At 41.9% G+C, this 13,906-nt stretch overlaps 1 protein-coding gene across 1 annotated transcript; it reads left to right on the top strand.

The window, feature by feature from the left end:
• The first annotated feature begins 12,271 nt into the window (after window positions 1-12,271).
• On the top strand, window positions 12,272-13,569 carry LOC123395678 (WUSCHEL-related homeobox 3-like). The gene is made up of 2 exons (XM_045090709.1): window positions 12,272-12,769; window positions 12,911-13,569. Exons 1-2 carry the CDS (start codon window positions 12,377-12,379, stop codon window positions 13,232-13,234), a joined length of 717 nt encoding a protein of 238 aa, XP_044946644.1. The 5' UTR covers window positions 12,272-12,376; the 3' UTR covers window positions 13,235-13,569.
• Window positions 13,570-13,906: the final 337 nt, after the last annotated feature.

Genomic DNA, 13,906 nt, shown 5'->3' with positions numbered 1-13,906 from the left:
GATTATCTATGAATCTTATTTGAGTTTCTTCTGATCTCTTATATGCATGATTTCATATCCTTGTAATTCTCTTCGAGTTGTGGGTTTTGTTTGGCCAGCTTGATCTATGATTCTTGCAATGGGAGAAGTGCTTGGTTTTGGGTTCATACCATGCGGTGACCTCACCCAATGACAGAAGGGGTAGCGAGGCACGCATCGTGTTGTTGCCATCAAGGGTAAAAAGATGGGTTTTCATCATTGGTTTGAGTTTATCCCTCTACATCATGTCATCTTGCTTAAGGCGTTACTCTGTTCGTCATGAACTCAATACACTAGATGCATGTTGGATAGCGGTGGATGTTGTGGAGTCATAGTAGTAGATGCAGAAAGTATCGATCTACTTGTCTCGGACGTGATGCCTATATGTATGATCATTGCCTTAGATATCGTCATGACTTTGCGCGGTTCTATCAATTGCTCGACTTTGTTCACCCACCGTAATATTTGCTATTTTGAGAGAAGCCTCTAGTGAACACTATGGCCCCCAGGTCTACTTCACCTCATATTTTCAGCCCTCCACTTTTACTTCGTTGCACTTTCTGGCTTCAGTTCTCACTTTGCAATCAATCTTGAAGGGATTGACAACCCCTTTATAGCGTTTGCAAGCTCTTTTGTGCTTGTGCAGGTACTCTCGACTTGACGTGATTCTCCTACTGGATTGATACCTCGGTTCTCAAACTGAGGGAAATACTTACTGCTCCTGTGCTGCATCGCCCTTTCCTCTTCAAGGAAAAAACCAACGCAAGCTCAAGAGATGACAGAAGATTTCTGTCGCCATAGCAAGCAACAACGGTCATGAGCATGCGTTGAAAATAATGAACTTTGGGCAAAGCATCAGTAAGTTATGAACACTCTAAATTTAAATATCATGATGGATGCATTGGTTCTGAATCAACTACATGTTTGCACATGGGCCAAGTGAAACCACTCGAATTACTCAGAGGGAAATATTCTACTACCATATCACACCAAATCCATTTTAATGCACGTTGACACACAAGATAAATCATTATCAACTCCTAGCTATTTAAGAATGGCATGAAAACCTATGATCTCTAATTGTCATCATAAACATGTTCACTAAAGATATACTGAATCAATTTCGAACGAGCCAACATATTTACAAAAATGAAAAACATGAAGAGTTCATACCCATTTCCTTTGCCACAATCACTTCATCAAATAACGTCATTATTGCCTTTCAATTGCATGACCGAATGATGTGATAATAATAAAAGTGCAAGGGTGCCATGGAGTAAGCTAGAATCTACAGGGCAATTTTAAACAAAGGAGAAGTCATGGTAATATTGGTTCTTCGTTAGATAAACAACAAAGCATACGAGAGACACTCATCATTTTGATCGTGGTCTTAACCTTTAATAACTTAACAAAAAAGGAAAGGAAATTCATAGAAACACATTGAAATATTTTTGGAGTTTTTGTTTTCTTAAGCAAGCAAAATAAACTAATAGAGAACAAGAACGAGAAAAGTTGTTTACACAGGAAAGTTCCCAACATGCAAGAGGAAATCTTTTTGGATTTTATTTTAGTACTACAACTAATTAAACGGGAAAGAAAAAACAAAAAAATAATTATTTTTGTATTTTCTATTTTTTCAAACACAAAAGAAGAAAGCAGAAAAATAAAGCTAACATGGATACACAATGAAAGAGGATGAACATCAATAGTTTGTATGAAGTGTGTGAACATGAATGAAATGTCGGTGAGAAATATGTACTACCCCAAGCTTAGGCTTTTGTCTAGATTGGTAATTACCACTAGTAGTAAACATCACATCCATGAAAGTGTCCCTACGGTGGCACCTGAGCATCCCAATCCTGGGCCTCGGCCTCAACAGCCGCCAATATCTCATGGTATGAAACTATCTCTTCTCGCATAATGATGTATCCATTCCTGGCATGAAAATCAAACAAAGAGGGTGCAGCCAACACAATAATATGGCGAGTGTTCTTGATGTATACTAAGTTATAGTGGATGCCCTGCGATAAATCATTTTCTGCAGTTAATTGATGCACAAACATAGATTGGTGGTTGAGATAAATGTTAGGCACTAAATAGTTTGTAGGTCGTATGGCAACATTAAGATGCTTTGCCAAGCGCGTGGCATCAATACCACCATGAATCTTTCCTTTGGTTCGGTTAATATGTAAGCGGCGTGCGTCAATAGCTCCTAAATTGTAAGTATTATCAACATAAAGTGTGCGACACAAAATATCCCGAGTTAGAGCACTGAGACCACAACCCTTATCCATAGCAATTATGCATTTTCCTATAAACAGTGAGAAATAGTGCACAGAAGGAAAATTCAAACTTGTGGTCCTGGCATTTGATATGCCTCTAGTTTCCCCCACAGTTAAGGTGAGGAGGAAACCCACAAATTCCCAAGGCTTAGGCTCACATATCACCCCATCAGAGGGGAGCAAGCACTCTCACAAAATTCATCTAAAGGTAATTCAAAGTTTGATGCATAAAGGGCAAAGCGTACTCTAGGGGCACCAGGCGTATTTAAGAAGCGAAATTTTTGCATGAAAGAATTAGTAAGGAGATAGTATTGGTCACACTCATCTGCGAGGAAGTTGGTTAGTTCGACATTTGAACGAATTGCATGAATTCTTCATAAAAAGTAGCTTCACTGATGAACGGCGTATGTGTCCATTCACAAGGCCTAACCTCCGTGTTAAGGAAAAGGCTTACATCGCGATCTTGAGTGCTCCCATCAGCTCCCTAGGGGCTACGACTAGAAGAACCTCTCCTTAAGAAATTCATTCTCCTAAGCACAAATTTCTGAAATTTTTGAGACAAAAATTGATGTTAATAAAACTTTATGAGAATGATAGCAACTACTCCTATGGACACTTAGGGCTATGTCAAGCATTCATACTACTTGGAACTCAAAGGATTTAACATGCAAGCTCACTTTCCATAACACCAAGTTATTCAATTTATGCAAAATATAAAACACTAAAGCAAAAACTAATTGGAGGAATGGAGGACTCACATACCATGAAACAATTTCCTCAAAACAGTTCTAGAAATGGAGTTCCGAGCAAAGAGATCGAAAATTTCAGTTTCTAGACCAAGAACACGGGAGAGGGAGAGTTAGGGAATTTTTTCTAGAGGTAGAGGATGATCTAAGCTGAAGGGATAAGGTAAGGGGGCATGATGTCTTAAATGGTGAAGTTTGGCACGGTGTCATGATATGATTCCTCAAGAGTGTGATAAAATTTTGAGAGAGTTCTGAAAAGTTGTGATGCACTTCTTACTACAAAATGAAGAGTCTCCATGGAAGTATCCTAGTTTTGAAGAGAGCTATTGTGTTTGAACGGGAACTAAATTTTTTCCATCATTTCCCTTACAACTTTTTTATTTTGTATATACACTATATCCAGTTTCGTGTTCCATTGACATCATACATTTAGGTAATTTGATGCGGTTCTATGTAAATTAATGGACATAAAAAAAATTCAACCACATGTACATTTAAAATGCCCAAAAGTTGTGCAAAAATATAATTCAAGTCATTAATTGATATGTGGCACGCGTGCCTCGGGGCCGTCTTCCGTTTAAAACCAATAACGTCATAGCCTTTTTCAAATATTTTCAAGATATTAACCACATACTCTACATGTCTTATAATGAATACATGCAAACTTTCATAGTTTTTCATACAATGTTCAAATTATCTAAAAAAAGTAAAAAACATTTTACTAACTAAAATTAAGTCTCTGTGTTTGAATTTTCACCTATAGATTTGAAAAGTACCAAAGTTTTCTTTCATATGACTTAAACATATGTTAACTATCATATTTGTGACCTTTCTTCCAATATTGTTGATTTCTTAATGTAGTTGAGTTTAAATTTTAATTATATAATGTGAAAATTTAATTGATTCATAAAATGCATAAAATATAGAAAATAATAAAATCTAGAAAGTACAAATATTTTATCATACAATACGAGAAAAAATAGAATACTAACAACATAGAAACTATAGAGAAAAATTAAAAATATATAAAATACCTAAAAATATCATACGAGTGGTGGGCTTGCTGGTTGCCGGCCATGGGTATTACTTGTCCCATGGCTAAACATGGGTCAAAGTCGGGTCCGTATTATTAATGGAAATTGTGGGAACATGATCGCCACTAAAATCTACATATATCAATGGCGGGCACAAGTTATTGCCCGCCATTGCTAAGGTTTCGCCCACAGGTAGCCTAGGCCGATATCCACGGGCAGGTCCATAGGCACGCCCGCCACTGATTTAACCCCAACTATAAGCAGTTTCCAGCAGTGTATATATGCCCAATAGTTGTCCTTCACTTGATCTAGATGAGGTTATTGATCTCTGAAGAGTGCCTTGATTTTCAGGAAACACACTTTTCTCGTCAAGATATTAATAACTCAGTGCATACTTGCATTCACAACTGAGTGCAAACTTGTCCCAAACAAATCCTTAGGTCATGTTCATTTTACTTATTTCAGTTAAGTTCATGTGTTTGAATTATCACATATACATATATGAAAATACCAAAATTCTTTTTTATCAAATTAAATTTATGTTAACTACAGTATTTATGATCTTTTCTTCCTATTTTTGGATTACTTGATGTTCAAATTTTTATTATATTTAGTGAAATAAGAATTTATTCATGAAATACCTAAAACATACCCAATATGAAACTATAAAATTCAATCCATCTCTCATACAATACCATAAAAACAAAATAGAAATATATGCATGACCAAAATGCCTAAATATTTAACCGTGATAGGCCCCCATATGCGCCTCCCATTCGTAAGGCTTGCCCCACACCTATGATAAGCCATGTTGATCACCATTGTTGCTCTACATACCAGGGGCGGGTGTCGTCAAGTTCCCCTCCCCCATTGTAAGTTTTGTCCACGAGTAATATGGGCACACATTGCTAGTGGTGGGTGGCACATAGTTGTTGGGGAACGTTGCATGGAAAACAAAAAATATCCTACGCTCACCAAGATCGATCTAGGAGATGGACATCTACAAGAGAAGAGATTGAATCTACATACCCTTGTAGATCGCTAAGCGAAAGCGTTCGAGAACGCGGTTGATGTAGTGGTACGTCTTCGTGATCCGATCATGATCCGTCCCACGAACTCTCGATCAAGCGCCAAACGGGCGGCACCTCCACATTCAACACACGTACACCTCCTCGATCCACCGAGTGATAGTGAAGTAGCAGCCCGAGTCCTCCGATAGCATGACGGTGTGGTGAGGTGATGGTGGTGATAGCTCAGGAAGGCTTCGGTGCAAGATGTTTAGAGGAGAGGAACTACTACGAGGGAGAGGAGGAGCAGCGTCGCGGCAAGATGTCGTGGTGCTGCCCTCTCTCTTCCTCTATATATAGGAGGATGGGAGGAGAAGAGGGTGCCCTAGAGTTTCCCCCAGGGGCCGGCGGCCAAGGTGGGCGGCGGCTAGGGTTGGGGTGGCCCCTCCCACTTGGGTGCCTTGCCACCCAAGTTGGGCTCGCACGCACCCTAGGAGGAGGGCTCCATCCCTTCGGCCAAAGTGGGCAGGGGTGTGGGGCTGCGCCTAGCCCTCTGGCGGGCTGCGGTGCCCACTTTCCTTGGCCCATGAGGCCCCCCAACAATTGTTGCGGCCTCCCAAAACCCCTTTAAGTATTCAGTCACTTCCTCGGTGCGGCCTGGAACACTTCCGGACTCCGATGACCATCATACTATATATCAATCTTCACCTCTGGACCATTCCGGAGTTCCTCGTCCTGTCCAAGATCTCATTCGGGACTCCGAACAACCTTCGGTTACCAACACAAGGACTCAATTATGTTTATATCGTCACCAAACCTTAAGTGTGTAAAACCTGCGGGTTCGAGAACTATGCAACTAGTGTAGGCTCCACAGAAACATGTTTCTGCGCTGCGCTACTCTCTGGTTGAAATAAAGGTTCTACAATCTCATCAAGTTATATCTTCCTCCCACTCAATTCTTTCGAGAGAAACTCTTTCTCAAGAAATGTGCCGTTCTTAGCGACAAACACTTTGCCTTCGGATTTGAGATAGTTGGTGTACCCAACTATCTCTTTTGACTATCCTATGAAGACGCATTTCTCCGATTTGGGTTTCAGCTTTTCTAGCTGAAGATTTTTCACATAAGCATCACATCCCCAAAATTTAAGAAACGACAACTTTGGTTTCTTGCCAAACCACAGTTCATACGATGTTGTCTCAATGGATTTTGATAGTGCCCTATTTCAAGTGAATGCACCTGTCTCTAATGCATAACCCCAAAATGACAACAACAAATCGGCAAGAGACACCATAGAACGCACCATATCCAATAAAGTACGGTTACGATGTTTGGACACACCATTACGCTGTGGTGTTTCAGGCGATGTCAACTATGAAACAATTCCACATTCTCTTAAGTGAGTGCAAAACTCATAACTCAGATATTCTCCTCCTTGATCAGATTGTAGGAATTTAATCTTCTTGTTACGTTGATTCTCAACTTCATTCTGAAATTTGTTGAACTTTTCAAACGTTTTAGGCTTGTATTTCATTAAGTAAATATACCCATATCTACTTAATTCATGGGTGAAGGTGAGAAAATAATGATATCCACCACGCGCCTCAATGCTCATCGAACCGCACATATCAGTATGTATGATTTCCAACAAGTCACTTGCCCACTCCATTATTCTGGAAAACAGGGTCTTAGTCATCTTGCCCATGAAGTGTGGTTCACAAATGTCAAGTGATTCAAAATCAAGTGACTCCAAAAGTCCATTAGCATGGAGTTTCTTCATGCATTTTACACCAATATGACCTAAGCGGCGGTGCCACAAGAAAGTGGTATTGTCATTATTAACTTTACATCTTTTGGCATCAATGTTTTGAACATCTGTGCTATCACTATCGAGATTCAATAAGAATAAACCCCTCACATTGGGTGCATGACCATAAAATATATTACTCATATAATTAGAACAACAATTATTCTCTGATTTAAGTGAGTAACCGTCTCGCAATAAACAAGATCCAGATATAATGTTCATGCTCAACGCATGCACTAAATAACAATTATTCAGGTTCATCACTAATCCCGGTGGTAATTGAAGCGGGGGAATGCCGATGGTGATCGCATCAACCTTGGAACCATTTCCCACGCACATCGTCACTTCGTACTTCGCCAACCTCCATTTATTCTGTAGTTCCTGCTTTGAGTTGCAAATGTGAGCAACCAAACCAATATCAAATACCCAAGCACTACAATGAGAGTTGGTGAGGTACACATCAATAACATGTATATCATATATATCTTGTTTGGTGTTGGCAGCCTTCTTGTCGGCCAGATACTTGGGGCAGTTTCGCTTTCAGTGACCAGTCCCCTTGCAATTAAAGCACTCAGTTTCTGCCTTGGGTCCAGCCTTGGGTTTCTTCAGGGGGAAACTTCTTTGCCACTCTTCTTAGAGTTACCCTTGTCATTTTTTAAACTAGTGATTTTATTGACCATCAACACTTGATGCTCCTTCTAAATTTCTGACTCAGCGACTTTCAGCATCGCAAACAGCTCGGCGATTGATTTATTCATCCCTTGCATGTTATAGTTCATCAAAAAGCTTTTGTAGCTAGGTGGCAGTGATTGAAGAACTGTGTCAGTGACTGCCTCTAGAGGGAAAACAGTTCCCAACTCAGCCAGACGGTTGGATTATCCAAATATTCTGAGTATGTTCTCACTCACAGACCTGTTCTCCTCCATCTTGCAAGCACAGAACTTATCGGAGGTCTCATACCTCTCGATCCGGGCATTCTTTTCAAAAATGAACTTCAACTCCTGGAACATCTCATATGCTCCATGACGTTCAAAATGTCTTTAGAGTACCGGTTCTAAGCCATACAAAATTGCACAATGAACTATTGAGTAATCATCGAGACGTGACTGCCAGACGTTCATAACGTCTTCAGCCACCGGGAGGGAGATGCATCACCAAGCGGTGCATCAAGGTTATAAGACTTTTGGGAAACCGTGAGGACATTCCTGAGATTACGGGCCCAGTCTACAAAGTTACTTCCATCATCTTTTAGCTTGCTTTCTCTAGGAACACATTAAAATTTAGGGGTGCTACTGCGTGAGCCATTGATCTACAACACAAATTTGCAAATATTACTTAGACTATTATTCAAGATAATCAGATTAGTTAATCATATCACTAAAAAACTCCGACTCAAATTGACATTCCTCTAGTCATTCGAGTGATACATGATCCAAATCCACCAAGCCAAATCCGGTCATCACGTGAGATGAGCTGGTTTCAATGGTGAACATCTTCATGTTTATCATATCTACTATATGACTCATGTTCGACCTTTCGGTCTCTTGTGTTCCGAGGCCATGTATGTACATGCTAGGCTCGTCAAGTCTAACCCAAGTGTTCCACATGTGCAAAACTGCCTTGCATCTATTGTATGTGAACGTAGAGTCTATCACACCCGATCATCATGTGGTGTCTCGAAACAATGAACTTCTACAACGGTGCACACTCGAGGAGAAAACAATTTTATCTTCAAATTTTTGTGAGGGATCACCTTATAATGATATCGTCATCCTAAGCAAAAAAAGGTGCATAAAAAGTTTTAACATCACATGCAAATCATAAGTGACATGATATGGCCATGATCTTGTGCTTTTGATCTCCATCTCCAAAGCACTGGCATGATCTCCATCGTTGGTGGCACAACACCATGATCTCCATCATCATGTTGCCATCAAGGTTGTCGGCAAACCATGCATGTACCACTATTGCTACCGTTTAGCGATAAAGTAAAGCATTACATAGCGATTAATGATTGACACATATATCATACAATAATTAAAGATAACCCTATGGCTCCTGTCGGTTGTCGTAGCATCGACATGCAAATCGATATTAACTATTACAACATGATCATCGTATACATCAAATATGTATATCATCATGTCTTTGGCCATATCATATTACAACATACCCTACAAAAACAAGTTAGACGCCCTCTTGTTGTTGCATGTTTTATGTGGCTGCTATGGGTATCTAGTAAGAACGCCTCATAGCTACGCAAAACCACAATGGTGATATGCAAGTTGCTATTTAACCTTCTACAAGGACCGCCTCTGTCGAATCCGATTCAACTAAAGTGGCACAGACAGACACCCACCAGCCATCTTTATGCAACAAGTTGCATGTCAGTCGATGGAACCGGTCTCTCATACGTGGACGAGTAAGGTTGGTTCGGGCCACTTCATCCCACAGTACCGCTGAATCAAGAAAAGACTAAGGAGAGAAGCAATCTGAATATCAACGCCCACAAACTCCATTGTGTTCTACTCTAGATGTCATCCACGCATAGAACTAGCTCTAATACCACTGTTGGGGAACACTGCATGAGAAACAAAAAAATTCCTATGCTCAACAAGATCGATCTAGGAGATGCACATATACGAGAGGAGAGATTGAATCTACATACCCTTGTAGATCTCTAAGCGAAAGCATTCAATAACGCGGTTGATGTAGTGGTACGTCTTCGCGATCCGACCATGAGCTCCGCGTTTAACACACGTACAGCTTGATGACGCCTTCACCTCCTCGATCCAGCGAGCGATGGTGAAGTAGTAGTCCGAGTCCTCTGACAGCACGACGACATGGTGAGGTAATGGTGGTGACAGCTCAGGAGGGCTTCGCCGCGTGATGTTTAGAGGAGAAGAACTACGAGGGAGAGAAGGAACAGCACCGCGGCAAGATGTCGTGGTGCTGCCCTCTCTCTACCTCTCTATATATAGGGGAGGGAGGAGGAGAGGGTGCCCTAGGGTTTCCCCTAGGGGCCGGCGGCCAAGGTGGGCGGCGGCTAGGGTTGGGTCCCTCCCACTTGGTTGCCTTGTCACCCAAGTTGGGTTGGTCGGTGCCCTAGGAGGAGGCCTCCCTCCCTTCGGCCGAAGTGGGCAGGGGCGTGGGGCTGCATCAAGCCCTATGATGGGCTGTTGTGCCCCCTCTCCTTGGCACATGAGGCCCCCCAACGATTGACGGGGCCTCATGAAACCCCTTTGGTATTTTGTCACTTCCTCGATGTGCCCTAGAACACGTCCGGACTCCGATAACCATCATCCTATATATCAGTCTTCACCTCCGGACCATTCCGGAGTTCCTTGTCACGCCCAGGATCTCATCCAGGACTATGAGAAACCTTCGGTCACCAACAAAATGACTCAATTATGCTTATATAGTCACCGAACCTTAAGTGTGTAGACCTTGCGGATTCGAGAATTATGCAAACATGACCGGGAAACATTCCGGTCAATAACCAATAGCGACACCTGGATGCCTATATTGGTTCCTACATATTCTACGAAGTTCTGCATCGGTCGAACCTCAGTGTCAAGGATTCAATCAATCCCGTATACAATTCCCTTTGTCGATCGATATGTTACTTGACCGAGATTTGATCGTCGGTATCTCCATACGTAGTTCAATCTCGTTACCGGCAAGCCTCTTTGCTCGTTACATAATGCAAGATCACCTGACTAACACTTTAGTCACATTGCTTGCAATCTTGTTGTGATGTTGTATTACTGAGCGGGTCCTGAGATACCTCTCCGTCACACGGAGTGACAAATCCCAGTTTTGATCCATGCCAACTGAACAGGCACCCTCGGAGATACCTGTAGAGCACCTTTATAGTCACCCAGTTACGTTGCGACGTTTGATACACACAAGGTACTCCTCCGGTGTGAGTGATTTTCATGATCTAATGGTCATAGGAACGGATACTTCACATGCAGAAAACAAAAGCAATAAACTGTCACAATCACATGCTACGTTCATAGTTTGGATCTTGTCCATCACATCATTCTCCTAATGATGTGATCCTGTATTATCAAATGACAACTCATGTCTATGGCCAAGAAACCTTGACCATCTTTGATCAATGAGCTAGTCCTTTAAAGGCTCATTAGGGATAGTGTGTTTTCTATGTATCTACACATGTATTTGTGTTTTCAATCAATACAATGCTAGCATGGATAATAAACGATTATCATGAAAAAAGAAATATAATAATAACCATTTTATTATTGTCTTTAGGACATATTTCCAAAAGTAGTGCCCGTCGCTAATAATGTAATTATAGTGTGGGGCCTGGTTTAGCACCAGACACTTATATTTGGATTGATTACTAGTGGTGAATTCCTAAACCTACCCGCCATTGATTTTGCCCCATCTATAAGCTGATTCCCGGCGGTGAACATATCACTGGTTCTCCACTTGCCCCTTTGCAACACACTGCTGGAAGCACCTTTGCTGGGATTACAATAAGCCACATTTGAGGGACATCCTACTTACGTTCAAAACCTACTTCAATAAGCCATTTTTCTCATGGAGATTCTGATTCTCGGCACTTAGGGCAATCTGGCAAACTTGAAGTGGTCATATATTCGAAGTCACTCGACCTAACTTTTTTCGATGCAAGAAGAAGATCAAAGAGGTACTTGCTATGGTTTCTCGAACAGTAAAGAAAAATAAATATGCCCATTCCGTACCAGGATGTAGTCCTTCTTTTAGCCTTCATACCTAGATAGTTAGTTATTTGTTTTTTCTTCTTCCTGTAATTGTTCCTTATTGCAAAAAATATGTATATAAGCACACATCAGAGAGTTGATGTTCCCTTAAAAAAACTTACGCCGGCCCCCTTCCAAATTCGAGATTCAGTCCAGCAAAGTTTGTTCTCCCATCTTGCAAACAACTCTTCCTTAGGTGAAAAGACTCTGCTGAGCACAGTGATGTCTGGCATAGACAACAATGTCGCAAGATGCGTTTGCTATGAGATTCAAAATTTTATCTACACGTGGAAAAACATTTTTCGTCCATGCACAAAAAAGTAAAATTATGTTATTTTCTCATGTACTTGTATTACTTCATACAAATATATAGCCATATATGGAGAAATGACATTAATTTCACAATGCATGCAATATATTCACGTCACAGCTGTGGGAAAATGAGGGCTAACCCTAAATAAGTTTGTCAACCCTTGACTCTGACAGTTCACCGCACCAATTTGTCTCACGTCTCCTCTCACCACCTGCTCACAGTAATTGACTCAGCTAGCTCTTGCTACCATAGCTAGCCCGGCCAGTTCGGTCTATATAACTCACTCAACCTTAGGCCTGGAACATATCCCTAGCACCAACGTACACTAGGACTTACAGCAGCAGCTAGCTAGCTCTAGCACGTAGTTAACTGGACACAAACATCGAGATCCAAGAGCAGTAGTTAAGAAGAAGGAAGAAGATGCCGCAGACGCCATCGACCCGTTGGTGCCCGACGCCTGAGCAGCTGATGATCCTGGAGGAGATGTACCGGAGCGGCGTGCGCACACCTAACGCGGCGGAGATCCAGCAGATCACGGCGCACCTCGCCTACTACGGCCGCATCGAGGGGAAGAACGTCTTCTACTGGTTCCAGAACCACAAGGCCCGCGAGCGCCAGCGTCTCCGCCGCCGCGCCTGCGCCCGCCACCAGCAACCCTCCTCGCCGGCGGCTCCTCCTCCTACTACCCACACTGGTGCTGCCGGTGGCGGAGGCAATGCTGCTGGTGCTACCGCGGGCGTGAACGCGATGCACCCCGCGGTGATGCAGCTGCACCACCACACATACGCTACCAGCTGCTTCATGGCGCCTCAGGTTTTTAAATTTTCTATTGCTAACAATTAAGAGTAGTTTCTCTACGCGCATATATCAATACTTATCCCTATGTTTTTTTCTAAAGAAAGAAAGACAATATAGCCATAACAATTTACTCATGGAATATATATTTATATGTAGGGCTACTTGCAGCAGGAAACAGCAGCAGCAGGAGCTCTTCCAGTTTCAGGGTTGGAGTTTGCAGGCAAGACTAGCCAGCAGCAGGAATGGATGACGCAGCAGCAGATGGTGATGGAGAACACCAACATTAACAACAGTGCAGCAGCAGCTGGAGGCAGCTCCGCAGCCGCCGGCGGTGGTATGAATAATATGACCCCTCCACCATGGCCATGCTGCCGGCCGCTCAGAACCCTAGAGCTCTTCCCTACAAAGAGCACAGGCGGCGGCCTCAGGGACGAGTGCAGCAGCTCCAAGTCCTCCTCTTGCTCCACCTCGACAAACTAGCTAGCTTGAAATGATCTCTACTCCCCTATATTATCTCTAGCTAAAATTACCTATGGTTTTCCTGGTGATGTGTGTGTTTTTAGTTTTCCTTTAGATTTTTTTATTTTTTAACTGCTCCTCTCTAATACGGTGAGTAGTGTGTGCTTGTGTGTTTGACCTGACGAATTGCTATGTATTTTCTTTCCTAATTAGTTGTACCGTTGAGTTTGTCAAGCCCAGTGTGTTTCTAGTTTTCGTAACATGTATGCTCCAAGTACAAGTCCACTACTTGTTAATTAGGTTGCTTTTGGCACTGTAGTGAAATAATATAATTTATCTCATTTGATTAAGTCCTACATACACATTTTCGTATTTGCATCCTGCTTGTTCCTGCAACAGTTCAGAACGGTTGTTTCATTTTGCCGTGGGGCGAGAAACAGGATAAAGGTACGCAAGATTGTAGTAAGCGTACGTGGTGCATTCATGATCAAATTTTAGGTCAGTTGTGTTTTGTATAATGCTGATAAATACCGAAGGTTATGGTTTTAAGCATGTCATTCTGAATATTTTTATGGCAATTTTAGTTGACGCGAGATGCCAACTTTAGTTTAGTTGTCAAAACGTGACAACTTTTCCAGTTCATTTTTCTGTCAGAAAATTGTTATGTTTGCCAATCTCAGGTGAACTAAAGTC

This window comes from Hordeum vulgare, chromosome 5H, assembly GCF_904849725.1.
Source record: "Hordeum vulgare subsp. vulgare chromosome 5H, MorexV3_pseudomolecules_assembly, whole genome shotgun sequence".
NCBI classification, from domain to species: domain Eukaryota; kingdom Viridiplantae; phylum Streptophyta; class Magnoliopsida; order Poales; family Poaceae; genus Hordeum; species Hordeum vulgare.
This window is presented reverse-complemented; position numbering and strand designations above follow the sequence as displayed.